Source organism: Giraffa tippelskirchi, chromosome 4, assembly GCF_054371585.1.
Source record: "Giraffa tippelskirchi isolate mGirTip1 chromosome 4, T2T-mGirTip1v1.2.pri, whole genome shotgun sequence".
Classification (NCBI taxonomy): domain Eukaryota; kingdom Metazoa; phylum Chordata; class Mammalia; order Artiodactyla; family Giraffidae; genus Giraffa; species Giraffa tippelskirchi.
In genome coordinates, this window is record NC_137278.1 from 30,420,819 (window position 1) to 30,448,757 (window position 27,939).

The 27,939-nt window shown below is 44.2% G+C and overlaps 3 protein-coding genes across 12 annotated transcripts; 1 reads left to right on the forward strand and 2 right to left on the reverse strand.

Moving 5' to 3' along the window:
• On the reverse strand, nt 1-14,273 carry WDCP (WD repeat and coiled coil containing). 5 transcript variants are annotated; one of them, XM_081592634.1, is made up of 6 exons: nt 14,246-14,273; nt 13,225-13,379; nt 12,119-12,239; nt 6,896-8,699; nt 4,012-4,129; nt 1-1,793 (listed from the first exon to the last, which is right to left on the reverse strand). In XM_081592634.1, the coding sequence occupies exons 4-6, from the start codon at nt 8,678-8,680 to the stop codon at nt 1,687-1,689; spliced, it is 2,010 nt and encodes a 669-aa protein (XP_081448760.1). In that variant the 5' UTR covers nt 8,681-8,699; nt 12,119-12,239; nt 13,225-13,379; nt 14,246-14,273; the 3' UTR covers nt 1-1,686. The 5 variants fall into 5 exon arrangements, with proteins under 5 accessions (XP_081448760.1, XP_081448759.1, XP_081448757.1 ...); XM_081592633.1 differs by lacking the exon at nt 12,119-12,239; XM_081592631.1 differs by lacking the exon at nt 12,119-12,239 and having other exon boundaries at nt 14,187-14,273.
• Nucleotides 14,242-27,243, reverse strand: LOC145546269 (uncharacterized). Of its 2 annotated transcripts, XM_081592648.1 has the most exons (4): nt 27,086-27,221; nt 26,744-26,961; nt 16,894-17,058; nt 14,242-15,858 (listed from the first exon to the last, which is right to left on the reverse strand). In XM_081592648.1, the coding sequence occupies exons 1-4, from the start codon at nt 27,188-27,190 to the stop codon at nt 15,714-15,716; spliced, it is 633 nt and encodes a 210-aa protein (XP_081448774.1). In that variant the 5' UTR covers nt 27,191-27,221; the 3' UTR covers nt 14,242-15,713. The 2 variants fall into 2 exon arrangements, with proteins under 2 accessions (XP_081448774.1, XP_081448775.1); XM_081592649.1 differs by having other exon boundaries at nt 14,242-14,539; nt 26,744-27,243.
• FKBP1B (FKBP prolyl isomerase 1B) lies at nt 14,399-27,179 on the forward strand. Of its 5 annotated transcripts, none has more exons than XM_081592662.1 (4): nt 14,399-14,446; nt 20,682-20,729; nt 25,471-25,583; nt 26,575-27,179. In XM_081592662.1, the coding sequence occupies exons 3-4, from the start codon at nt 25,473-25,475 to the stop codon at nt 26,701-26,703; spliced, it is 240 nt and encodes a 79-aa protein (XP_081448788.1). In that variant the 5' UTR covers nt 14,399-14,446; nt 20,682-20,729; nt 25,471-25,472; the 3' UTR covers nt 26,704-27,179. The 5 variants fall into 5 exon arrangements, with proteins under 5 accessions (XP_081448788.1, XP_081448789.1, XP_081448784.1 ...); XM_081592658.1 differs by lacking the exon at nt 14,399-14,446 and adding an exon at nt 16,508-16,695; XM_081592660.1 differs by lacking the exon at nt 14,399-14,446 and adding an exon at nt 16,551-16,695 and having other exon boundaries at nt 26,530-27,179.
• Nucleotides 27,244-27,939: the final 696 nt, after the last annotated feature.

A 27,939-nucleotide genomic window follows, 5' to 3' on the forward strand; every position in this document is an offset into this window, starting at 1 on the left:
TGCAACAACCATTAGTGATTTTAATGAAGACTCATTCACAGAATTCTGGCCAGCGAAATGACTGTAACATACACTCTGGGGCACCTACACAGATTTTGCTATCAGGTCCCCCAGACCCCATCTTGAGGCTTTACAGCTGTGTGGTTTCACCCCACCAGACACTTCCTTTGAAAACGGAGCCAGGCCTCAGGCTGTCCTGAGCCACTGCTCTCCAGCAACTGATTCCAGACAAGTGGCCTCCATTCCCATTACCCCAGCAGCTCCTCTAATGCATTTCAACCGCAAAGTGGCTCTCGCCTCTTCCCTATCCCTGCTCCATCTTCATAAACTGTAGCAGACAGGAGTCCTCAAGGGTATAAGAGCTTTCCAGATGACTTAAAAAGAAAGGAGGGAGAAGAGGCATTTGTGCTCCTATGCATCTGAGCTCCTACGGCTGAAGCAATGTACCTGCAGATGTGTTCTGACCAGTCACACATCAATCCGTTGGTTATGCTGCAGTGCCAGAAGTTTATGACTCTGTGAAAAGTGGTGTGTCTATCTGAAGCTGGGATCAGTGCTCTCTCCACTAGGCTAAGCTGGTGCTTTAGCCCATAATTATAAGAAACTATCTCAGATTCAGTGTAACCTTCAACTTTCTGAAATACTTTCTCTCACAGATTCTATGCTGGCCTGTAAGACTTGAATGGGGAGAACAGAAAAATAGACAAATTAAGGTGGCAATTTAAACTAAGGGAGTTGATTACTGGGAGAAAAATAGGGCATTTTTATGATCCCCAAAATAGGAGATGAGTAACCTCTCAGGGAGAAAATCCTGAAGTGACAACAGCACAAAATCCTGCCGCAGGCCTCACCTATGCTTGGCACTGTACTGGTAACATCAGGACAGGCTTCGGTGGGGCCCAGAGGGAGTCAAAGCACTTTAAATATCATTAGAAATTTGCCCAGGGCCAGATTTCAGGAGCTCCTGGACTTTTGTCAGCCAGAATTTTCTAGAGAAGTGAGAGGGTTAGGTTTAAATACAACATCAGAACTACTTCCTGTTTGAGGTAGTCCTGGGAGCAGAAATGAATCGATTTTTTGTTTTCCTTTGAGCTCTGTGCATTCCTGCTTGTTTAGGGTAAAAAGAGATGCTGGAGCAGATGTGCTCCAGCACTCCTCACCCTCAACTCGAAGCCAAGAAGAAGATCTATTACAATCCTGAGGTACCTTTTAAGTGCTTCTAAGAGCTTTAACACTGTTTTGGGCAAGGGACAGAAAGCCTCAGAGAAACCATAAAACACAATCCATATGGCACCATAATATTGTTTTGTGCCGGGAATTCTGCCCTTAGACAAAACCACAGTCATGAATACATAAATAACTGCTTTCTGAGCCATCTAACAAAGACTGGGCTCTGCTGCAGAGCAGGGAACAGCAGCCTAGGGGGAAGAGTGGCAGAGCCAGCCATGGCAAACGCTTCACCTCCCAGCGGCACTGCAGATCCCAGCTGGGGAGCGTCCACCTTGGAAAACAGCTCTTGTTAGTAATGGCCTCGTCTGCAAGGCTGTGCAGCACACACTCTGCTGATAAGTTGTATCAGACCACACTGCCAGTATGGTCAGAAGAGCCGGTGGTATCTCTGCTTTGGGGAATCCATCACTGAAGACTCTAAGAGAAGGACTGCTATCAAGGCTCTGAGACAGAGTTTCAGAAGTCATCTGACCTGCCATCTCTTATGATTATTTCCTGTGTGGCTGTGAAAGTTAAGGGGACGAAGCCTTCACTGTCCGCACAGAGAAGGATCCAGTGGGAGTCTGCAAAGTAAAATAAACACACAGGCAATTCAGGATATCCTGTCTTACTCAATAAAGAAAAATATCACAAATACAACTTTTTTGAGGGAAAGAATGTAGTAGTTGATAATCCTGAACCTGACCATCATAAGGCTTTACAGAGATGGAGGGGCCGGGTGAAACTCAGGGTCAGGTTACATGGCAGGAATGGGATATTGATGACAGGTATGGCTAAGGGACATGTATTAATGCCCGGGCTAGGCATTAAAGGGTCAGTGTCATGCATTTGAGCTTGTGTGTGCATGTGTGCATGCTGGTGTTAGGGGTTATGTATGGTGTCCCTACCTTTTCTAATGCCATCTAGTAGTTTCTCCAGAAACTATGTGAAGCTGGCAACAGCAACTCTATGGAGGAAACTTCTGTATTTTTGAGATCCATACCAGCCTCTAGACACCCAAGGAGGTTGAGTTGACAAGTGTCAGGCTAGAAGTGCCCAGATAATCCTAAATGGTTTGTTCTGGGGTAACCTAGGACCACTGGTGTAACACATACCTGGACTTTCTCTGGTTCTTTTGAGTCTACTGTGACCCTGTAATTTCACTTCCGAAAATCTACACTTTCCAAAAATGTATAAAATACAGAGAGGTTTTATTAGTGTTATTCACGATAATGAAAAATTGGAAACCACTTAAATGTCAAAGAAAACAAGGCAAACTAAAATATGGTATTAAGAGAGTAAATACTGTTCATCACAAGGAAAAATTTTTTCTATCTATATGAGATGATGGTTGTTCACTAACTTACTATGATAATCATTTCATGATGTATTTAAGTCAAATTGTTATGTTGTACACTTTATAGTGCTGTATGTCAACTGTATCTCAATAAAACTGGAAGAAAAAAAATGGTACATTCAAGATAGAATATTAACCCAGTAAAAATTACAATTATGAAGTCGTATCATAAATGCATGTGTCAAAATAGAAAAATGCTGATGCTACAATGTTTAACAGGAAAAAAAATGAAATGAAATTTTTAAAAAATTTTTTATGTTCAGTGTGTGGCTGTCCTGAAGACTGAGGCATAAGAAAACCACCAAGTTCCCCATTGGATGGAACAGGCATGAGTCAGTCCTGAGCCATCTAGGAGCATCCTTCATATGCACGTTTGCTGCATATTAAAATGAGAGCTCCCATACAGACATAGAGAATAGACTTACGGACATGGCGAGAGAGGAGAAGAGGGTGAGATGTATGGAAAGAATAACATGGAAACTTACATTACCATATGTAAAATAGATAACCAACAGGAATTTGCTGTATGTCTCAGGAAACTCAAACAGGGGCTCTTTATCAATCTAGAGGGGTGGGATGGGGAGGGAGATGAGGGGGAGGTTCAAAAGGGAAGGGACATATGTATACCTATGGCTGATTCATGTTGAGGTTTAACAGAAAACAAAGCTCTGTAAAGCAATTATCCTTCAATAAAAAAATAAATTAAAAAAAAATTGACAATGGCTTTAAGAAATATTCTATGGGAGTTCCCTGGTAGCCCAGTGGTTAGCCCAGTGGTTAGGATTCCAGGCTGTCGCTGCTATGGCCTGGGTTCAATCCCTGGTTGGGGAACTGAAACCCCATAAGCTGCAAAGCACGGCCAAAAAAAAGAAAGAAAACAATAAGGTCCTACTGTATAGCACAGAGAACTATATTCAACGTTCTGTGATAAACCACAATGGGAAAGAATATTTTGTAAAAAATAATGTAGGAACTTCCCTAGCCATCCAGTGGCTAAGACGTCTACTGCAGTGGGCAAGGGTACTGCCATGTGGTGTGGCCCCAAAATTAATAAATAAACAAATGAAAGAATGTTTGTGCGCGTACAGAGCCCCCCCACACCAAAGAAATATTCTGCAATGCTATTTATGTTTTAATGCAACTGGTATATATGAGGTTTTCTGTCATTTCCTTGCAGTTGTTACATATTGCTTTGTAACTGTATTTAGTTTTTTCACGTGTGCACTCAGGTTTCTCAACTAGGTTGTAAGTTACTTGAGGGCAGAACCCATATTTTCCATGTGTTTTGGCACCTATAACAGGCCTAGGTATACAATAGCAATTAATACTTTTTAATTGTCTACTGAATCACTGAATGGTTGGTACACTTCATTTTCATCACCAGTGACAGTCACAAAATTGAGGGAGGGGATGTCGGGTAGAGTCGCCTTCTGAATTTTACCTACCATGCAGCATTTCAACAAGAGAGAGGCCGAAAGTCTGCTGGACTATGCTGAGTCTTAGCTTGCCATTGCAGAGGAGCATCATTCTTTTTTCAATAACAGGACCTACAAAATGAGATTTCTTCAAAAATAAAGATAAAAATTGTTAAACTGATTGCAGAAGCAATGGGGTTAACATTTCCTAAGAATAGAATGTACAGTTTAAAAAATTCTTGTCTATTACCACGATCAACTTCAGTGTTAAATAAGGAGTATTTTGCTGCATTGCTTTGCACAACTAAAGAATCAGACAAGACACGACCCCAAATTTCCTTTTGCTCTGTTCCTCCCTAAGGTTATGTCTTTATCTTTAGGAATTGGTTTTTCTAGGATGAGACTAATAGCACCATAGGATGATGGATGGCCGCCTGAGAAAGATACAATCAGATGGTGAGGAAAAACTGCTCCGCTGTTTTAGAAACAGGCATACCTCAGAGATATTGCAGTTTTGGTTCCAGGCCACTGAAATAAAGTGAGTGTCACAATAAAGTGAGCCACAAGAAATTTTTTGGTTTCCTAGTGCATATTCTGGGCTTCTTAGGTGGCACAGTGGTAAAGAATCTGCCTGCCAGTGCAGGAGATGTGGGTTAGATCCCTGGGTCAGGAAGATCCTCTGGAGGAAGAAATGGCAACCCACTCCAGTATTCTTGCCTGGTGAATCCCATGGACAGAGGAGCCTAGGGTGCTGCAGTCCATGAACTCACAGTCACACACAACTTAGCCATGGAGGACGCACAGTGCATATTCTGTAGTTAAGTGTGCAACTGCATATGTCTAATAATGTACATACCTTAATTTTAAAATGCTTTATTGCTTAAAAAATGCTAATCATCAACTGACAACTGATATATCTATATATCTTTAAACAAAGATATATAAGTCCACAGTAATCAAATCAGTGTGGTATTGTTAAAGTTTTAGACAAAGACCAGTATTACAGTAGCTGCAGTAAGAAGTAACCAGAATTAGATCTCAGGATATGTAAGTTTATATATGAAAGATTTGGTAGATCAAGTTCAGTGGGATAAAGATGGATTTTTAATAATGTTGGCAGCACAACATATTTATCTTTCAGAAAATTTTAATCAAGGATTAAAAACATAAATGTAAAAACTAATGTAATAAAATAATGCAAGAAAACCTAGATTACTACACATCCATCAATTTCTTTAGAAAAACCTCTTGTAAACTGGTAACTCAATAGGGAAAAATAAGCAAAAGGCAATTCACACTCAACTGACCAGAAAACATGAGGATATACTCAAATTCATTAACAGTAGTGAATTACCAGGAGAAGGCAATGGCAACCCACTCCAGTACTCTTGCCTGGAAAATCCCATGGATGGAGGAGCCTGGTAGGCTGTAGTCCATGAGGTTGCTAAGAGTTAGACATGACTGAGCTACTTCACTTTCACTTTTCACTTTAATGCATTGGAGAAGGAAATGGCAACCCATTCCAGCGTTCTTGCCTGGAGAATCTCAGGGATGGGGGAGCCTGGGTGAGCCTGCTGTCTATGGGGTCGCACAGAGTTGGACACGACTGAAGCGACTTAGCAGCAGCAGCAGCAGCAGCAGCAGGGAATTACCAGGGGCTTCCCAGGTGGCGCAGTGATAAAGAACCTGCCTGCCAATGCAGGGGACGCAAGAAACAGGGTTTGATCCCTGGATTGGGAAGATCCTCTAGAGTAGGAAATGGCAACCCACTCCAGCATTCTTGCCTGGAGAATCCCATGGACAGAGGAGCCTGGCGGGCTACAGTCCACGGGTCACAAAGAGTTATCCACGCTTAAGCATTCATCATAGCCAACAGTAAGGGGAAAACAATTAATAAAAGTGAAATACTACTTCACATTCATCAGATTGGTGAGGATGTAAGGAAACTATGGGATAGTCCCATATGTTGCTGATGGGCATGGGATGATTCACTAAACAGTGAAAAGTCTTTGAAAGGCAATCTGGCAACTCTATTAAAAGTAGAAGCATATACATATTACACACACACACACACACACACACACACACACACACTCTCTCTCTTCAAATCTGCACATCCACTTCTGGGAACCAAGCCAATAGAAATAAAAGTATGAATATAAATAGATACGTACGAGAATACTATTGCAGCACTATTTGGAGTGGCTAAGAACTGAAAACAAAGTGAATGTCCATCAACAAGGGAAGAACTGAATAAACAGAATACTCTCAGCATGAAGTAAAGAATACACCATCGGACCCCATGTTTGTAAAACAGTGAGAAAATCACCACCCCAACACTTATATACCTATGTACTAAGCAAAGATGTGTGTAAGATTATATGTGTACGAAGGAAAAATATGCAAGGATCCACATTAAGCTGCTAACTAAAAGTGAGTGGATTACAGGGAGGAGAAGCAGGGCCAAGTTCAATGGGAAAGTATTCATGATAAAATAGATATTATATGAGCCCGTTTAAATAATATTTTATGTTTGCATATACAGGCATACATAGATACACTAAAAAATTTTAATGACTATAACCTTTCTTATAAATGGAAGAGTGCTTGCAACTGCATGTAAGAAAAGGTTTTCTCAATGAAACAGCATGATTTAAGAATTTGTTTTCTAAACATAGATTGCCGGAATGAGTGCAAGAATTCATGTTTTCATACCATGTGCATGATAAAGTCATGGTGTATATTGCTATGTGGGCCTAGCCAACCAACCTGAAAAGGTATAACAACTCGCCTGAACATAACATGCCCAGCTCAGTGAAGTTCAATTAGAACCCCACTGCCTCAACAATAAATTTCTCCTGCAGCACATACTGGCTATAGGAGCCAGTGGTAGCTCCCCCAAAGGAGAAGTTACCTGGCAAGTGATGTGAACATAAGGCAGATCCTGAGAGAGTGGGTACACTGCAGAGGATTTCTTTCCATTGTGCAGAAAGTCGCTGAGTTCAGAAAGACGTCGCTGCACGTCACTCAGGTTCCTAGATACAATTTCCAGTTCTTTAGACAGCTGGTAAGTCTCCTTTTCCCGTTCTAAGTTAGGAGGTTCTGCAGTACTGGTGTGGGCTGGTGTACCGCTGGGTCTGGGCAGTGTTACTGACCAGTTAACAGGCCTGGCATCTAGAGTTTCTAGGACTGTGGAGCCATCACAGATGCTGGATGCAGGACTTTCTATTTCTTTAATAAGGGTTCTTGCAGGCCTTCTACTTTGACTGCTACTATTAGCTGTGAACAAGAGCCCTCCGCTTTGGTGACAAAAATCTGGCGAAAGATCTTCAATTAGCTTTTTTATATTTGTTTTATTTATTAGAGTACTGAAAGCAGAGTTACCACTCTGGTTTTCACTCAGTGTCACTGGAGAGTCTTCTTTCAGCATTACCTCTCTAACAATCAAACGAATCATATACTGATCAGATTTTGAAGAAGGAAGAAATGCCGAGTCAGTGGACTTTTGTCTTCCCACCAAAATTAATAGTAATTTATCTGTCAAGAAACATATGCCTTTTGGTCTTTCATTACTCTCTAACTGAATCTGCTGGATGTTTGGCATTAATAACGGAATGACAGAATAGATAAAAATTACATTAGATGTATTGGAAGCCACTGCGACTGCTTGTGCTTTAAGATTAAATGCTATTAGATCAGGAACCAGAATGCCTGGAATGATGACTTTTCTGTTGCAGGTAACCTCCTTCTCAAAGGTCAAGAGGACCAAATGTGAAGAATCCAGGCCAGTTCCTGTCAAGTAGTCTTTTTTCTTTAGACAAGTAAGAGAACTACCCTCAGATTTAGATCTGTTGAAGTGGATATGAGTTAGATCCAGGGGCTCAGAAAAGGATGACGACACTGGTGTTTCAGAATTTGTTTCAGAGGAAACTGGATCAGTAACTGGTAAAGCGTGCAGACAAATGTCTTCACCACTAGGGGGAACGTCAAAAGTTCCAGAAGCATTTAACCCACAAATCTTATCCAGTGGAAGCTCAGTGGCTATAGCGACCTGTGAGTCCACAGTGGCTCCGACTGAGCGCACGTAACTGTCCACATCAAACATGGGACAGAGGGAGCACCTGTGAAAGGTCTTCTGAGCACTGTCCCAAATGTAAGAATGCAGGCTGCTGCCTGCTGCCACCACCAGCCTCTGGCCATCCTGGGTCCAACATGCACAGTGAATGAGGCCTTGGGTGCTTACGTCCACTTTGACTTGGGAACTGTCACAGTGGACGTTGTAGAACACGGAGACATCCCAAGCAGTCAACACAGTCAGGATGGCACTTTCTGGGTGCCACACACAACCCTGGGGAAGGACAGGGCATGATTGTCTGATCTCACAGGGCTGAGACATCAGCCACTTGCTTGTCTCTGCAGGGCTAGGACACAGCTGCCACACGATGACACACTTCTCGTGCTGGACAGCGAGCAGAGTGGGTGTGTCAGCTGTACCAGGTGGAGCCCAGGACACCCCATACACATGTTCAAATTGTCCAAGGACCATTGAGTCCCCAAATTTGGCCTCTCCACCATGAAGCTGTAAATTGGTCAGGACTACCTGAGTCCCATCAGTCCAAACAAGGCCGTGAATTGGGTGTATTGCTTGATATAATGCATTCAGTCCAGTCCTGAGAAGTTTTCCTTGTCCCAACTCCATCCTTTCTGATAAAGGTTCTCTGAAATAATTAAGAAGGAAAGTTACACCATGAAAATATAACCAGACAAATCCAGACAACTGGTTTAGCCTTTCTGTGAAATGTGAGACACATCAAAACAGAGGAAATCAGGATGACTCGACTCTTACTGAATATGCAAAAAGATGATATCCTATAAACACACCCAGCTACTATAGGAATTTGCTGGCCAAATTAGAAGGAAAGGAAGAGAATAAACATATCCAGAATGTGCCACATGTGGTGCTAAGTCACCTGGAATTCAGTACAACCCATGTTAATAGTCCAGTGAGGGTAGCACTATTATTCTTGTGTGAGAGACAACAGAGCTGAAGCTCTAAAAGGTTAAGAAACTTGCCCTTCATATCTTATAACAAAACATCTTCCAGATAAATTAAAGATCAAAATGCAAAAAAAAAAGTAAAAACTATAAGAGATTTAAAAGAAAGACTTTTCACAGTATCATAAAAATACTCCAGCATGTATATGTATAAGGATTTACTACAGCATCTTTTATAAGAGAAAAATCTAAATGTACATTAATATGGAAATACATTAAAACATAAGGAAGCTCCATGAATAATGACACAGAAAAATCCTCCCCAAAAGCAGTGAAATTCACAATATAACACATCTAGTAAGCTCTTAATTATGAAAAGAAATCCACCTTTCTATGTCTATATACATGTGTTTGTATATATTTACATAAAGATGCAGAAAAAGATCAGAAATAACACATACCAAACTGTTCACAGTACATACTGAGAAGGAGTGAGATGGGAAAAGAGAGAAGGTGGAACCCTCTTTATTTCTGTATTTTTTGAAAAATTGTTTCTTACTAAGCATATAGTCAAATAGTCCTTTTCTAATTGAAAAATAAAACTAAACATTCAAACGTGAAAAAATAATCTATGAAAAGTTCTTGTAAGCCAGTTAAAAAGACAAAATTTTAAGTGGCTGAAGAATATCAACAGGCAATTTGATATTACAAAACAATTATGATGATCAATAAACACATTCTAAGTGATGTTTAATCTTAGAATGTTTAATCAAAGAATTGTCTAAACATGCAGCGTCCATTTCTTCACTACTCATTCTCTTCTCAACCCACTCCAAACTGATTCCATTCTCACCTCTTCTGAAACGACTCCCACCATCCCACCAGTGCTACTCATGTCACTGAATCTAATGGGTATTTTTCAACCCTGCCTGGTTTACTTAGCGTCAAAGACAGAACTTGAGAAGCTGTCTTCAGACTCGAAATCCAAAGAAATATATTCTCCACCAAACTGGCAGATTTGATTTTCATTTGTCTGCATTTTTTTCTCATACCTTTTTGCTAGATTTGTCCCTCCTCTTAGAATCTTTTACCAAGACAGAAAGGTCTGTTTTACTTCTACACATGATGTCAGATTAAGTGGTTCTGCAGTAGCTTGCTAAATGGAGAAATACGTCCTCTGTCATTACTAATGAAGAAGGCTGCCATCTCAAACCCATTGGTCTTGTGTAAGATAATATATATACTTCCCTAATATCTACTTATGCAGTTTTAAAAGACTTTTATTGATAAATAATGCATGATACATTTTCCTGGCCAGAGAAAATTCCTAATAGGCTGACTATATATCAAAAGTAATTTATATGGTATGTTTTAGGCCACCCAAGTTAGTCTAATGTCATTGAGGGTGTGTATGGCCAGGGTTAGCCCAGGGTAAGAGTTTGTGAATAAGGGAAAAACAAACGTGATAATAAAGTCATTGAAATTTTTTAGAAGAATTAATTTTAATATTTTATCTTTAGTAACAAGAAGAAATTTGGTAAAAAATTAGAGTTACCATATGATCCTGCAATCCCCCACACAAACCTGGGCATATAGCCAGAGAAAACTATAATTCAAAAAGATACAAGCAACACAACGTTCAGTTCAGTTCAGTCACTCAGTCGTGTCCGACTCTTTGTGACCCCATGAAGTGCAGCATGCCAAGCCTCCCTGTCCATCACCAACTCCCGGAGTCCACCCAAACCCATGTCCATTGAGTTGGTGATGCCATCCAACTATCTCATCCTCTGTCGTCTCCTTCTCCTCCTGCCCTCAATCTTTCCCAGCATCAGGGTCTTTTCAAATGAGTCAGCTCTTTGCATCAGGTGGCCAAAGTATTGTAGTTTCAGCTTCAGCATCAGTCCTTCCAATGAATATTCAGGACTGATTTCCTTTAGGATAGACTGGTTGGATCTCCTTGCAGTCCAAGGGACTCTCAAGAGTCTTCTCCAACACCACAGTTCAAAAGCATCAATTCTTCTGTGCGCAGCTTTCTTTATAAGACTGCAGCACTAATTATATATACATATATATATATAAAACTGAGTCACTGTGCTGTATACCTGAAACTAATATATTGTAAATAAATCATACTTCAATAAAATTAAATTAAAAAATAAAAATGAAAGAAATTGGGCCTATATTCCTCAAACACCTAACAATAACTAGTCCAGGTTCTGACCACCTCCTGCTTTTCAATAGGGTAGAATAAGGAGAAATTCTCTTCACCTCAGTCTCTTCTTTTCCACAGAGCCTGGACTCTTTGAGTGTTGGGCAGAATTATCTTGAGATGTCCAGCTTGGACTGTAGATGTCCTATGGACTGTAGCCCACCAGGCTTCTCTGTCCATGGGATTTTCCAGGCAAGAATACTGGTGTGGGTTGCCATTTCCTCCTCCGGGGGATCTTCCCAACCCAAGGACCAAACCCACATGCATTGCAGGCGGATTCTTTACCTCTGAGCCACCAAGGAAGCCCGAGAAAAGTCACAGCTCCTGGTAATTTTGCATTTCTGCTCAAATATCTTTGATGAGTCTCCACAGTCTATACATATAAAAGTTCTTCCAAAATGGTTTAGCAAAGCATCGAAGGCCTTACATTTTCTGATACTGCTACACCTTTCCAACCTTATCTCTCTGATCATAAAGGGCTTGCTGAAGAATTTGGAATTTAGAGAAACCAGTACACATTCATGCAACATTGTGTAGAACGGACCTGAGAAACTAAGAAGTTGACAAGTTTAATAAGGGTCCATGGGCAGAAACGATCGCACCACTGCAAAGCAATTAACTTCCAATTAAAAATTAATCAATTAATTAATTTTAAAAATGGGGCCACAGATAATTTGAATGTCAGGATGAGAAAGTGATCCAAGCTTGTAGCTACGAGATACTTTTAAGGCAATTGAAATACATTATCAAGTGGAATGAGTGCTAAGGAAGAAAGGAGAATTAAGGACAACATACAAATTTTCAGCTTGGGAAATTGATGAACCATTAATCAGAGCTACAGGAGGCAGAGCATGCTTCAGAGGTAAGAACAATGTGTAGTGTGCAACAAGTTTAATGTGGGCTTCCCCGGTGGCTTAGCAGTAAAGAACCTACCTGTAATGCTGGAGACATAGGAGTTGTGGGTTCAATCCCTGGGTTGTGGGGAATCCCCTGGAGGAGGAAATGGCAACCTACTCCAGTATTCTTGCCTGGAAAATCCCATGGACAGAGGAACCTGGCAGGATACAGTCCATAGGATCGTAAAGAGTCGGACAGGACTGAAGCAACTGAGCACGCACGCACGTGCTTTATTTAAGATGTTTATAGGGTATCATTGCACCTTAGGCAGTCAGAGATAAGGATTTGGGAGTCACTGTTACAGAGCTAGAAGTAAAAAGATCAGAGAACCAAGAGGACAAAGATGAAAGACCCTCAGGTGTACCTCAATTATTTTATATCTTTTAAAAAATTTGCCTGAAGCTAACAGTATGTACACCTGTTAGTCTCTCCACCCTCAGATGATAAGGTTTCTCAAATCAGGAACCCTGGTTGCTCTATGAAGCGAAAAGCTGAATGTACTCATTCAGGAGAGAGATGGCCAGAACCAGGATCTGGTGTTCAGTCTATGGCCATTTAATTCTGTTTCTAATCTTCTTTAAAGACAACTCATGGAACTTCCTTGGTGGTCCAGGGGCTAAGATTTTGCACTCCCTATGCAGGGGACCCAGGTTTAGTCCCTGCTCAAGGAACTAGATCCCACGAGCTACAACTAAGATGCAGCACAGCCAAAAAAAAAAAAAAAAAACCTGAGACAACTCATAGTGACAGTCAAGGGGCTCAGGTGAATTGGAGCACTTCCAGTAAGTTTAAAGTTACATACTCCCCAACTTGTTTTTCCAAATTTATTGTGTTTTCATTATAAAATAATTCCAAGTTCTTTACACTTATTGTTTTAAATTAATACATAAGAAAGATCAAAAGGACCTGGAAATTGTCATATTGAGTGAAATAAGTCAGAGAAAGACAAATTCCCATATGATATTGCTTATATGTAAAATCTTTAAAAATGGTACAAATGAACTTATTTACAAAACAGAAATACAGTCACAGATGTGAAAAACAAACTTATGGTTACTAGGGAGGAAAGAGGGGGTAAATGAGGAGCCTGGGATTGACATACACACTACTATATACAAAATAGATAACTAATAAGGACCTACTATATAGTATGAGCCTTCCCTGGTGGCTCAGATGGTAAAGAATCTTCCTGCCATGCAGAAGACTGGAGTTCAATCCCTGGATGGGGAAGATTTCCTGGAGAAGGAAATGTCAACCCATTCCAGTATTCTTGCCTGGGAGGCTACAGTCCATGGGGCTGCAAAAGAGTCCTCAAGATTTAGAAACTAAACAACAACTGTATAGCACAGGGAAGTATTCTCAACACTCTGTAATCACTTAATTGAGAAAAGAACCTTAAAAAGGGTGGATATATGTGTATGTATAACTGATGCACTTGCTGTACAGCAGAAACTAACACAACATTTTAAATCGACTATACTCCAATAAATTTTTTTTAAAAGGTCAAAAGGTAAATTCACACACACACACTCAAATTCAACGAAAGAAAATTATGACTGCAACCCTCCAGACATTTTTCTATGAAGCTAATGTTAAACTTTTTCACTCATACTGCACAATTTCATACCACGATTTTTTCGCTTCACATTATATTAGGATTTACTCATGTTATTTAAAAGCTTTATAAATTACTTTTAGAAGCAACTTCATACCACTTTTCCTCACTGTTGAGGAAGTGCCATAATTTTTCCTCACTGGTGAGATACCTGGTTATAGCCAACTTTATCTTTTTACAAATACCGCTGGGATAAAGGTGTTTATGCATAAAAGCATGTTCATTTTGAATGGCTTCCTTAGGATATATTCCCAGAAGCGTCACTCATGAGTCACAAGTAATATATTCTCTGGTTTAAACCCACCCCCTGCTCGTCCGCATCTGCCAGCCCTCTCACGTGGCCCCTCACCATTCTAGCCATCTTCTCCGCACACCTGTAACCCTTCCTCTAATCCTGCGTCTGCCAAAGTGCAGATCCCTCCACTTCCGTCACCGCCCACCTGGCCTCCCCTACAGCGGCTAGGCCGGAAAGCAGTAGAGACAAAATACCTTTGGTCTCACTGCCCCACAGAAAATCAATTTCCCCGCGGCCTCCGGAGCTCACAGACCTCTGATCCGAAGTCCCAAGCAGATTCCGGAAGCATCGGTTCCAGAGCCCGGTAGGTGAGCCGAGGCTGTACAAGGTCGGCAATTGGCTATTGGCTATTGCTTGTGTCCCGTTATGAGACGGTCCTTCCCATTGGCCAATAGGCTCGAGCTTTGCCGCACAGAGCTCTGGGAGTTGTAGTCCACCTGAAACGCCACCGATGGTAACACTGCTATTGATACTGTTCCTCCGTTGAGCGGTTTAGCGCTTTCCCCCGCATCTTTTCGGTCCTCGTAGTCTAAGGAGTCCGGGAGCCCTAGAGTCAACACGGTTTCTTAAGCTTTTCAGGGAAGCAGCAGGGGAGGGGGGGGTAGAGAAGGAGTTGAAGACCTCTTTAAAATCTCCTCAGAAAAATGTTCTCCATACACAAAATAGGGTATATGTAACTGACGCCGCTCCATGGACCCGCCCTAGTTACAAACCGCTATTCTACACTTACCCCAAAAGTGCCTGCCGATAGCTACAACTCACTAGGCTTAAGGCCAGCTATACCCCTGCCAGATTCTGGGCCACGCCTTGGGGCAGCTCATGGGGAATTTCAGATCCTGACCCTCACAATAATTGCTCATGTTTGTTGAACACACAGCCAGCCCTCCTTCTGATAATCTGAAGTCCGTGCCTTGACCATCTGGGGGAGAGGGGAGTGCAGAAGTGGAAGAATAACACCTCTAGGGCTCACTCTTCTTTGCTCAGGCTTATCTTCCCATGCCTGTCTTCCTGCTCCACTTGTCAGAACCATAACTTCCTATCAATTTTTGCAACAATGCATGAAGAGAGAGAAAAAATTGAAAGTTCCATTCATTTTTCAAATGCTTACCTCCTCCAAAAAATACCTTTCTAGATTCCTGGGTCTCCTTTGGAAGGAGATGAAGGGTCTGGTAGAAATCATTCATTCATTCATCCCATAACTTAAATCATTCCAGGTGGTAGCTGTTCGTGTCCTCATCACAGATTGGATTCCTCCAGGACAACGGTTCTGTCTTAATTCAGTTGGTATCCCCAGGGTGCAGTTCTCTGCCTTGAAAGGCAGGAGGCCACCTGTGCCTACCTAAGAACTATGCAGGATGGCGTATGGGGTGTAGGTGGGTGGGGAAGAGTCAGTAATTACTGGTTTATTTTCCACCCACCCCTTCTACCACCCCGCAACTTGCCCCTACAGATTTCAACAGCCTAGCTGGGGTAGGTACCTCTCTGGTGCTACCATGACATTCTGAACTCTATGGCAGTGAACGCAGTTCATTAAAGTGTTGGTTTAGTTGCTGGCCCTCTCCACCTACCTGTGAGACCAAATGACTGCTTCCCCCACCCAAGCCCAGCTTAACACAGAGCTGTTGTTCAGTTGCTCAGTGGTGTCCCACGTTTTGCAACCCCATGGACTGCAGCACTCCAGGCTTCCCTGGCCTTCGCCATCTCCCGGAGCTTGCTCGAACTCATATCCATTCTGTCGGTGATGCCATCCAACCATAACGTCCTCTGTCGTCCTCTTTTCCTCCTGCCTTCAATCTTTCCCAGCTGGTAAAGAATCTGCCTGCAATGCAGGAGACCTGGGTTCGATCCCTGGGTTGAGAAGATCCCCTGGAGAAGAAAAAGGCGTCCCATTCCAGTACTGTGGCCTAGAGAATTCCATGGACTATACAGTCCATGGAGTCGCAAAGAGTCTGACACGACTGAGCAACTTTCACTCCCTCAATCTTTCTCAGAATCAGGGTCTTTTTCAATGAGTCAGTTCTTCGCATCAGTGGCCAAAGTATTGGAGCTTCAGTTTCAGCATCAGTCCTTCCAATGCATATTCAGGGTTGATTTCCTTTAGGATTGACTGGCTTGATCTTCTTGCAGTGCAAGGGACTCTCAAGAGCCTTCTCCAGCACGACAGTTAAGCATTAACTCTTTGAGGCTCAATCTTCTTTACGGCCCAACTCTCGCATTCATACACGACTACTGGAGAAACTATAGCTTTGACTATAGTAGATGCTACATAAATATGTGTTGACGGATGGATGGATGGAGGGATGGAGGGAGGGAGAGAGGGAGGGATAGATGGGTGGGTAGATGCGCTAGTGTCTGCATGCCTTCCTCAACATCTTCCCCAATCAGTGGGTTAACGATCCTTAGCCTGGTCAAGCTCTGGAGCAGTCGCGTCAGGGTCGCTTCCCCCCGGGCCCCGCCCCTGTCGACCCCACCTTTCCGCGCCGCTCCGCCCCGCCGCCCCCTTCCCGGTGGCCCCTCCCTGCGCAGGTCCCGACTCCAGCCGCACCTCCTCCGACTCTGCAGTGGCGGCGGGGAGGCGAGCCGGAGCGCCAGCGGGCCAGGGCCGGAGCCGAGCCGGGGTCGGGGCAGCAGCGGGGACCCTCGGAGGCGGGGCCAGTGGGACCGCGATGGGCGTGGAGATCGAGACCATCTCCCCGGGAGACGGTACCGGGTGGCGGGGCCGGGGGAGGAGGAGGGGTCTTGGGGCGGAGCCCGGCGGGGGGGTCAGATTCCGAGGTGGCACGGGAGGGGTGCTGAACAGGGGGAGCGGGCCTAGGATGGGGGCGGCAGGAGAGGACCCCAATTGGGATTGTTGGGGGTTCTAGCAGACATCCTTCGCCATCCCCTTCCGCGCTTGCTCACCTAGAGGAACGAAGGCGGCGTCTGGGAGGCTGGGGTCTGCGGCCCGCCACCGCCCCGGGCGCCTCCGGCTGGCGCTGCTGCGGCTGGAAACGCTCGGTTATCCGCTGCTGCTGATTTCCTAGGGCCGGGTTACAGCTTCGCTTTCCCTGCCCTGCTGAGTGAGCTCTGGAAACCGGGAAAAGAGATGCTTTGGGGTCTCTTCTGCTCGGCGCAGCCCCCCTTCTAACGTGCCCGCTTCCGGGCCTCCGATCGGGCGGCCCCCCGCAATCTGGGCGGTGAGACGCTGTAGGGACCGAGCCAGTCTGGAAAAGGCGGAGCGCTTCCTCCACCTCCTCTGCATCCTGTTTTATGCTCCCTGCCCCACTCAGCCTCTCTGGCCAGCCTGTCCACTCCCACGGCTTTCATGAGCGGCTGAAACCGATGGCCCCCAAACTTAAGCGTCCAGCCCAGGCCTCGGATTTGAGTTCACGGTGGTCCGTTTATCCAGCCGCTGCTCAGCCTCTACCTGGAAGTCCCACGAATTCCTCAAAGTCAGCGAGTCCAAAACAGAACTCCTGCTCCTGCTCTTCCCCACTCCCAGGCGCTCCTCTGTGTTCCCTTGCTTCCTGCCTTTGGTTGGCACCCGTCACTTTCCCAAGCCAGACATCCCAGGCATCACCCTTGTGTAATTGAGTTTGGATGTGCCAGGAGTAGCTTTCTCCGTTTCTTAAACCAAACTTAATTCAGACTGGAGCCCACATTTCTGCAGGATTTGACAGGCAAACTGCATGTCAGGCAATGCTGACACTCCCCCACCCCCAGGAAACTGGAGGGACTCTTGGCTCCTGGCCACCCTCCTTATTTAAAAGCAGTGGTCCCTAGGAGTCCCAGCCACGACCTTGGATCACTCCAGAGGTACAGGCTTCTTTTTCTATGCTGGGAACCTCTGTACTGGGTCCCAGGAAGCATCTCCCTGAAGTCTTTTTACCTCCCCCGCCCTCCCCTACCCAGGGCACTGCCTTAGAGTTTTGCCAGGGGCCTCCAGGCCTCTTCTCTCTTCCCTGGCTCAAAGAAGCCTTTAGAGTTTTCTCTCCTTATCCTCCCTCCCTTGCTAGAGACAAGAGGCATTTTCTCTTGAAACAGATCAGATTTTTAGGGAAAGCCTGGAGGAACTTTCCAGGTGGCACTAGTGGTAAAGAACCCACCTGTCAATGCAAGGAGACATAAGAGAACTGGATTTGATCTCTGGGTTAGGAAGATCCTCTGGAAGAGGAAATGGCAACCCACTCCAGTATTCTTGCCTGGAGAATCCCATGGACGGGCTACAGTCCGTAGGGTCGCAAAGTGTCAGACACAACTGAAGTGACTTAGCACAGAGGAACTTTGGCCTTCTGCTTTTACTTCAGTCTAAACCCCCAAGTCAGGGAAGCACAGAAGGGCCAGCTACCATGCTGTAACCCAGAGTGGGAGAATGCACCAATTAATATTTCAATAATGATGCTGCTGTGCTGAGGATGTCTGTCTTGGTCGAGCCTACACCAAATCCTGCCTACTTCTCCTGCTGAGTATCTTGAAGACTCCATCTCCTCAGCCTCTGCCCTAGTTCCGGCCACCATCATCTCTCACCTGGATTTCCGAAGTCTCTAAACTGGTCTTCCCACCTCCAGTCTCACCTCCTGGCCTTCCGTGTGGCCTCCCACCTCACCCCCATGGTTTTCTCCACCACAGCCTGCGCACTCTTTAAAATGCATATCTGATCATGCCCCTCTCTGGGCATAAAACGTTTTAAGGAATCTTCCTTTTTCTCCAGGCAGACAGATACAGCCTTCTGTTACCTTCCACCCTGGAGCCTCATCTCTCACTAGCAGTCCCTACCCCTACCACCAATTTTCTCCAGCTTTATCGAGCTGTCTGCAAGTTGTTAAACACACCAGTCATTCAGCAAATATTTATTGAGTGTATACTGTGTGCTAGACCTTAAGGTTACAGCAGGAAACTAGACAGGCTCCCATTACTGCTTGACTTGAAGCCTTTGAACATGTGGTCACTCTTCCCAAATTATCTCCCTTACTTCCTCTGACAAGTTACTCATCTTTTAAGACCCAGTTTAACCATTATCTCCTCTCCGATACTTTCCCTGACACTCAGTTAGTTGCTCCCTCCCTGGGGCCTCATCTACATGTTGGCTCAGCTGTTCACCCTCCGAAGGCTTTGTTATCCAGTTCCATGGCCTTTAGATCCCACCCAAATTTATAGCTCCAGTGCAGACCCTCCATCTGCCTACTTGCAGTACAAGCTCACATGTCTAATAGGTATCTCGAGATTGCCACCTGCACAAATCAGTGCCTCGTCAGTCTTCTCCATCTCAGGAATCAGCTCCTCCAGCCTTCCAGTCACCCACCCTAAAACCCTAACATCATGCTTCTCCCTCATCCTGGATCCCCTTCTCCATGCCATTAGCATGCCCTGTCAACTCCAATTCCAAAATACATCTCCAATCTATTTTACTCTCTTCTCTGCTGCCAACCACTTTAATTCAAGCCATCATTGATTTTCTGTCTGGATTATTGCAACAGGCGCCTAACTGTCCATCCTACACAGAGCAGCCAGAGTGATCTTATAAAATCTTAATTCAGATTATGTCATTTTCTTGCTTAAAGCCCTCCCATGCCTTCTTGTTGCACTTAAAGAATTTGCAGAATTAAATCCAGCTCTGCAAGGCCCTGTATGATCTGGCTCTTTCCCACTTGTCTCCACCTCCTTCCCTTCTTTCCAGTCATCTAGGCTCCTTTCATTCTGTAAATGCATTGATCCTTTCCTGCTTCACGGTTTATGCACTGCCTGCTTCTTCTTCCCACAGTGCTTTTCTCAGTGTGTTCCTCATCCTTCAAGTCTCAGTTCAAATGTCATCTCCTCTGAGAGGCTGTCCTGGACCAGACATTCTGAAATGACCTGTCCCACTGTATCTCTCTGCAATTCATCATTGTGTTTATTTTCTTTAGAGAACTTATCACAATCGATATTGTCTTGTTTATTTGCGTATTGTTTGTCTCCCTCCATTAGAATGTAAATTCCAAAAGAGTAGCAATCTTGTCTGGTCTGTGTAACTCACTGGTGTATCCTGAGTTCAGGCCTTTACACAGAGCAGGTATTCAGTAAATATTTGTGAATGATTCTTTTTATTCAGAATCATCGGGCTTCCCTGATAGCTCAGTTGGTAAAGAATCCGCCTCCAATGCAGGAGACCCCAGTTCAATTCCTGGGTCGGGAAGATCCGCTGGAGAAACTCCAGTATTCTCGCCTGGAGAATTCCATGGACTGTATAGTCCATGTGGTTGCAAAGAGTCAGACATGATTGAGTGACTTTCACTGTTTATTCATCCTTGTGCAGTCGTCACCCTGCATTATAATCTATTATTTATGCATCTATTTCCCTAACCTCACTGTGAGTTCATAGATTGCTCTGTGTCTCTGGAATCTAGTCCAGGTCTGCCAGATAGTAGGCTGTCAGGTTTGTGGAATGAACAGAGGAAAGTAAAAAGAGCAATCGAAGAAAGGGAGACAACCAGGAGAGAGCGAAGTTGTGGAACCCAAGGAAATAAAGTTCAGATCAACGCCAGAGAAGTGAAGAGGCTCATACAAAGCCATTGGCTCATACAAAGCACAGAGCCAGAACTGGAGCCATGGGCTTCTCCGTGGTATGGAGGGGAATGTGGGCCAGAACTCTTGGTCACAAGTCACACCTGAAATGTCCCCGGTGACTTTTCCCAATTTGCTGTTCATTCCTGGATCTTTGTGTCTCCTTGCAGGAAGGACATTCCCCAAGAAGGGCCAGACGTGCGTGGTGCACTACACAGGTAGGCTTCGCCCCCTACGCTCTCATCCAAACCTGCCCCTCTGCAGGCAGATCTCTACTCTGATACTTCTCTAGAGGTATCTGCTCCCCTGGATCAGGCCCAAAGCCCAGGGCAACCAAGTCTTCCTCTGACCAGCTATCCCCATCTCCCCCAGCCAGCCTTGAGGGAATGAGAAGGGGCACTGGCAAGGTTAATCCCTCCCTCTTCTACCAGCAAGAGCCACCGTGGTACCAGCCTCTGACAGAGCCAGCCATCTCCATTTCCCTTCCATCTGTTGCAGGCAGGATGGGCTGAGCCCTGGCCCCCCTGGTTCTGTCTGATACTTGGAAATTCCTCTTATAGCTCTCAGAGCCCTGACCTCTCTGCAGACTTCCTTTTCATCCTACAGTGTTATGAAAGAAGTGAAGTCAGCTTCCTCAGAATCCCCTTTCTTTTTTGGGAAATAGACTATTCAGTCTACTCTTACTGATCACTTACTGTGTGCAAGAGGTTGTGCTGATCAGTAGGGACACAAACATGAAACAAGATGATCCCTACCTTCACCAGGGCTGTGGGCTTGGGGGAGGGCAGTGCCTGCGGTGCTGTGGGAGCAAAGGAGGGCCCACACCTCTGCTGAGCCCTCATGGATGATCTGGATTGGAAGGCCAGGTGGACTGAGGAACATTCTAGATGGAGTTCCTAAGGACTGGTGGCTGGAAGATCACTGAGCAGATGTTTGTTCCAAGGGGGGTGCAGGGGCAGTGCTCTGCCTTGTGACCTTCTTCCCAATGTGGCAAACTTGATGACAGCGACTTCTCAGATAGCAAGGCCAGTTTAATTCCTAGGATAGAGTTAGATGGGGGCCATTTTTAGCAGTTCTCTGGGCCAGTGTGAAGTGCCAGGTTAATTCTAGGCAGACAGTGTGGGTATTTCTCAACAGCTGTGTTGCCGGTGGCTGACGTCAGTGGGCTGGAGCTGTGTTTCATCTCCTGGTGATGTGTCCTAATTACCATGAGCCTTCTGGGGCCTCTGACCTGTGTAATTGATTTATCTGTTCTACATGTTGCAGACAGACCGGTACTTATCAAGTTACTGAAACCACAACATCCTTTTGTAAAGGCTTTTCACAATACATGCAGACAGGAGGCAATGTGCATTTAATACCAACATTAGACATGGGCGGCTCTAGTCTGGGGAGGGACTGTCTCATCAAACCCAATCAGAGACTGGGACTTTTTGGTAAACTTTTTATATATAAATACACTAGAGAACATAACTCTAAGATGTATGAAATTTGATGAAATTTTTCAAAAGTGATCACACTTATGTAACCAACCCCCAGATCAACAGACTTTTCCAGCACCTCCTGGTCTGTCCCCTATGCCTCCTCCCAATCATTCGCTCATGCATGCTAAGTTGCTTCAGTCATGTCGGACTCTTTGCGACTGTATGGATTGTAGCCCACTAGACTCCTCTGTTCATGGGATTCTCCAGGCAAGAATACTGGTGTGGGTTTCCAGGCCCTCCTTCAGGGTATCTTCCCAACCCAGGGTTTGAACCCGCGTCTCTTACGTCTCCTGCGTCTCCTGCATTGGCAGGCGGGTTCTTTACCACTGGTGCCACCTGGGAACCACCCCCACCCCCACCCCTGCCCACCCCTCCAGTCATTGCATTTCCCTAAAGGTAACTAGTATTCTAACTTTTTGTCCCTATGGATTGGTTTCATCTCATAGAGTACGTACTCTTTTGTTTTTGGGTTATTTCACTCATTAGGTCTCTTATTTCACTTTTTATATGCATGAGATTTATCCAGGAGTTTGCTCTTTTTTATTCCTGTACAGGTCATTGTATGAATATATTGCAATTTATCCTTTCTACAGTTGATGAACATTTGGATTGTTAGTTTTTAGACATTATGAATAGTGTTGCTTTGAAGAGTCTTGTAGATGTCTTCTGGTGCACATATGTAGACAATCTGGTTGGCTATACGTAGAAGTGGAATTGCTTTTATACCTGCTCAGAGGTAGCAGATCCTGCTGAATAGCTTTCCAAAGTAGTTGTGCCAGTTTCCACTGCCACCAGCCATGTCTGAGCATTCCAGCTCTCTGGCATCCTCATCACCGCTTGGTATCGTCAGGTTTTTGTTTTGATTTTGGCCCTCTCTGGTGGGCTCGCAGGGTATCTCCTTGTGGTTTTGATTTGCACAGGCCTGATGGTTAAGGAAGTTGAGTACCCTTTCATGTGCTTCCTGGTCATTTGGATGTCCTCTGTAGTTCACCTAAATTGTGTCCACTTAAGAAAAAATTAGGTTATCTGTCTTTATCTTATTGATTTGTAGGAATTCATTTGTATTCTGGATTTGAGTCCTTTGTTGGCTATACCTATTCCAAACATCTCCTATTCCAAACATATACCTACTCCAAAACATCTGTTTTTCTTTACTCCTTTATTGGCATCCTTTGAGCAGGTTTCTTTTTTTTAATTTTTATTTATTTATTTGGCTGCAGTGGGTCTTAACTGCAGCATGTGAGACCCTCTATCTTTGTTGCAGCATGCAGGATCTTTTAAAAAATATATAGATTTATTTATTTGGCTGTGCTGGGTCTTCATTGCAACACATGAGATCCTTTAGTTGTGGCATGCAGGATCTAGTTCCCTGACCTGGGTTCGAACCCAGGCTCCCTACATTGGGAGCACAAAGTCTCAGCCACTGGACCACTAGGGAAGTCCCACTTTGAACGGAATTCTTAATTTTAATGAAGTTCTACGTATGAATCTTTTCTTTTGCAGTTAGTACCTTTGTGTTCAGAAATCTTTGTCTATCCTAGGTGATGAAGCTATTCTTCTATTTGTTGTGTCATAGAAGCTTTATTATTTTATCTTTCATATTTAGGCCTGTGATTCATCTGGAATTGATTTTTATGTGTGGGTGAATTAGGGGTTCACTTTGACGGTTCATTTTCCCTCATATGTATATACAGTCAATCAGCAACATATATTAAAAAAAAATCACCCTTTGTCCATTACATTTCAGTGGCACCCTTGTTAAATCCTGTCACCATTTGTCTGTGGTGTCTGTTTCTGGACTGCATGGTTTTGACTGAACCTGCTGCAGTAGATAAAAGTTTATGGTCTGAAGTGATTTAAGTCATATGAAACCTGAGGAGTATGGGGAATGAGAAAATCAGTCTTTAAATGGAGAGTGTGAATGTATGAGTGTGTGTATGTGCATATCCATATGTGTACTGTGCAAGTTTGTGTTTGTGTGACTGTATTATATCTATCTATCTAAATATTTTCTTAGCATCTGTTTGGCCATCAGGGTTTTCTTCTGAGTGCATGTGCATAAATGTATGTGAGCATGCATGCACATCTCTGAATATCTTAGCAACCTGTGTGTATGCTTGAGTTTGTATTTGATCTCGTATATTTGATATGGAAGTATCCATCTGTGTGTGTCTCTGTGTAGCAATAGGGTTTTCTTTGCCTGATTTAGTATCCAGGGAAAGAGCCCAATTTATTCTGCCCAGAAAATAGGTAAATAAGAATGTCTCTTGTATACATTTATATTTTAGGAATTAGGACGTGGAATCACAGATGCTTAGATACTAGACCTCTCATGTGAAACATGGCAAATCTGAGATTAGAGAGAAAGTGATCTGCCTTAAGTTCACACAGTGTTAGTGCCAGAGTGAAGTCAGAATCCAGTCTCTGAACTTACAAGGTAGACCTTTATCTGGTCCCAGATTGCCTTCTGTTGTGGTCCAGGGGCCATGAGAAGAAGTCGTGAAATAGCACCCTTTGCAGAATGTCTAATATTTGAGCTAGAGACACCAGTAAGAACAGAAAACAGAAAAGCAGCTCTTGTTTCTTAGGCAGCTGGACTGAGACAACACATGTATGTACATCAGGAATGACAAGATATCTGCAGTTGGAAACTGAGGGATGCTTCAGTCTGCTAAGAAAACACTCAGGGTGTCCTGAGTTCACACAGTCCTTTTGTATGAGGTCTGGAGGCTGCCCCTGACCGGCTGGGTCACTTTACACTGTTCACTGAAATAAAGGATGATATGTCCTTTGGGTTTTGCATAGTAGGGGAACCTTGAGAATATCAGCTGAGGACTCAACCTGAAACTGAAATGCCTGGGAAAACAGACCGTCAGGCTAAGGAAGGTGCATTAAAAAAGTTGCAATGTGCAGAAGTACTTGAGAAAGGTCTGACCTCAATAGGGAAGGGAAGGGGAGAAGGGGAGGACAGAGGATTGTCAGGCAGGCAGTAGCTAGATCTTAACGTGCCTGGATACAATGTAGGCATTCGGATTCTGCCTCAGGGAACTTACAGAAGCAAGGGAATAATAGGATTAGGCGCGTGCACGTGTGTGTGTGTGTGTGTGTGTGTGTGTGTGTGTTTTAAACCATTCTGGGTGCAGTGTGGAGAAGGGAATGGAGGAGTAAAAGCAGAGCAACAAGTCTGGTTAGAGTCGGTTCCTGTCCACAGGTGAGGTGCGATAGTGGCTTGATGAGACCACAGGGTGGTGGTAATAGAAGTAGAGAAAATTGCTGACTTCAAAGATATGTGCCATTTGGTGATAGGCAGTATGTGGAAGTATCCAGGTTTATTGCTTAGTCAACAGGATGGATGGGGAGGACTGGAAGACAGCAGGTGTGTACAGAATAGGAATTCCATACTAGACGTGTTGAACCTGAAATGGGAGTTATCTCTTGACCGCAGCTCTTTTCCACCCTATCCTTGCTTTCATAGGAATGCTTCAAAATGGCAAGAAATTCGATTCATCCAGAGACAGAAACAAGCCTTTCAAGTTCAGAATTGGCAAACAGGAAGTCATCAAGGGTTTTGAAGAGGGCGCAGCCCAGGTAAGATGAAGATCCTCGTTAAGGGGGGTTTGAGCAGCTGGGGGTCTGGGCTCTGTACTCTGCCCTCCACCCTCCCCCATCACAGACCACCACTGCTTTGACTCCACTGCCAGGGCTTGGCAATGCCACCTAGTTTCAGTCCTGGCTTTATGTCCCCACCCCTTTTGTTGCCTCTTACTTGGGGCTGTCTTCCCAAGCACATCCCTCCAGTTCAGGTGGAGTAGGCTACTGTTTAGGGTTTTTTTAAACTTGAAAAAAAGCGCACCAATTTCAGACTTGCAAAAATATTATATATGAGTAGAGTTCTCGTATAGTCTTTACCCAGCTTCCCTAAACGTTAATGTTTTACATAACCATAGTACCGTGAACAAAACCAGGACATTAACATTGATACAATGCCATTAGCCAATCTGTTCAAATTTTTGAGTCAGTTATTCAAAATTTAAAAGTTGATTATTCACATTTCACCAGTTGTCCCACTAATGCCAGACAAATCCTTGAGGACTGCTGTGATGAGCCCTGGTTCAGGCTCTTCTTCCTTCCTCTACGAAGTCATGTGATGTTCCTTGCTGTGCCTTCTAATCTCTTAATCTAATGAATTGGTCCTAGCACCTACATGAGTATATACATGCATATATGGTCTTTACACATCCTCTTTAGGCTTCTTTGAAAGAAGAAGGAAAAATTATGAACAGATTGAAGTGTTGAGGTGCACTCTAACTGAATAACCAGCATTGTTTGCTGGATCAATGAATTTGAGGCTACAGTGTTGAAGTTACTGTCCGTAGTCACATCTCTGTTAGTCTGAGGTGTCATCTGCCTTGGTTACAACTCTTAGCATCACTTCAGTGTGCCACGTATAAAATTCATCTCAGATCTTCAGGGTTACCATGAGGATGGTTTGGGAAAATGACATAGTTACCTTACTTTTTTCTTTTAAATCAAGCTGGGTCCTCTTTCTCCTCTCCCCATCTGCCCCCATCCCTGCTAGATGAGCTTGGGGCAGAGGGCGAAGCTGACCTGCACTCCCGACGTGGCATATGGAGCCACAGGCCACCCCGGTGTCATCCCTCCCAATGCCACCCTCATCTTTGACGTGGAGCTGCTCAACCTAGAGTGAAGGCAGGAACTGAAGGTGGCTGGAGATGGCTGCTGCTCACCTTCCTAGCCTGCTCGGCCACTGGGACGGCTCCTCCTGCTTGGGGCTCTTGATCAGTGCGCTAACCTCACTGCCCCATGGCATTATCCATTCTCTCTGCCCAAGTTGCTCTGTCTGTGTTCCGTCATTGTTCACGCTAATCTTTGCTTGAGGAAACTTTGGTTGCAGATTGAAATGTTTCAGGTTGTGCATTTTGCGTGATGCATGTAGTAGCCATTCCTGATCACAGAACAGATTTCTTGTTCGCACAATCTACACTGCCTTACTTTTACTTAAGCCAGACACACAAGGTGCTCAGACAAGAAACGTACGTGCTGTACACAGAGGGACTTGAGCCAGTTACCTTTGCTGTCACTTTCTCTCTCGGAAGTTCTGCCGACTTAAACAATGTCCTCTTTGGAAACGGTATGTAAAATAAAGGATCTGTGCTTGACAAATGCCTGTCCATCCTTACTGAAGGTAGGAAGTGCTTTCAGTGTACTCAGACACTCAGTTGTGTCCGACTCTTTGTGACATCATGGACTGAGAGTCTGCCAGGCTCTTCTGTTCATGGAATTCTCCTGGCAAGAATATTGGAGTGGGGTGCCATTTCCTCGGGAAACGACCCAGGGATTGAACCTGCATCTCTTACGTCTGACGCATGTGGTCCTTAAAGGAAGTGTTTTAAGGACCACAGTCTTTAAAGGAAGTGCTTTAAGGACCACATAAGTCAGTTGCCCTTGTGGAAAAGAATGGAAAAGAGAAGTAGCCAGGAGAGTGATATTATATAGTACAGGTTTCCCCACTATCCGAAAGTAGAAAGTACAGTATTCCTATGAAACCTTTTGTTAAGCTGAAATGGTGTGAAGTGAAGAAGCAGTTACACTAGGGCACATCTTGCTAATGGATGCACGAAATAAATCAAGATAAGAGCACAGATGCTCACAGACACAGTTCAAACCTATAACGAACGGCTTGATGCTGAGATACTGTTGTTCTTGGGGAAGGAGCTTGGTGGTGTCAGTCACTGCTTAGGGTTCACGCTGCCTCTTAACCGCTCTGAATGCTATTTTTGCTTTTCTCCTTTTTTCATAAAAGCAAAAATCCTCTCTGGATTTCTTTTGTGTAGCGAAAACAGGTACTCATGTAGGTCTTTCCTAAAAGCGAAGTGGCATGAAGTGAACTTTCAAAAGTTCATGTAGCACAGATACCACTCCG

Coding starts and splice junctions, on each gene's coding strand:
- WDCP (XM_081592630.1), bottom strand. CDS start 8,680: ATGGAGTTGGGACAAGGAAAACTTCTCAGGACTGGACTGAATGCATTA. Junction 4,130..6,895: donor ATGTTCACATCACTTGCCAG/GTAACTTCTCCT, acceptor TTATTTTTGAAG/AAATCTCATTTTGTAGGTCC. Junction 1,794..4,011: donor TCTTGTTGAAATGCTGCATG/GTAGGTAAAATT, acceptor TTTACTTTGCAG/ACTCCCACTGGATCCTTCTC.
- FKBP1B (XM_081592658.1), top strand. CDS start 16,659: ATGGGCGTGGAGATCGAGACCATCTCCCCGGGAGACG. Junction 16,696..20,681: donor GACCATCTCCCCGGGAGACG/GTACCGGGTGGC, acceptor GTCTCCTTGCAG/GAAGGACATTCCCCAAGAAG. Junction 25,584..26,574: donor TTGAAGAGGGCGCAGCCCAG/GTAAGATGAAGA, acceptor CATCCCTGCTAG/ATGAGCTTGGGGCAGAGGGC.
- LOC145546269 (XM_081592648.1), bottom strand. CDS start 27,190: ATGGACAGGCATTTGTCAAGCACAGATCCTTTATTTTACATACCGTTT. Junction 26,962..27,085: donor GAGAGAAAGTGACAGCAAAG/GTAACTGGCTCA, acceptor TTCTGTGATCAG/GAATGGCTACTACATGCATC. Junction 17,059..26,743: donor TGGCCGAGCAGGCTAGGAAG/GTGAGCAGCAGC, acceptor CCCGGTTTCCAG/AGCTCACTCAGCAGGGCAGG.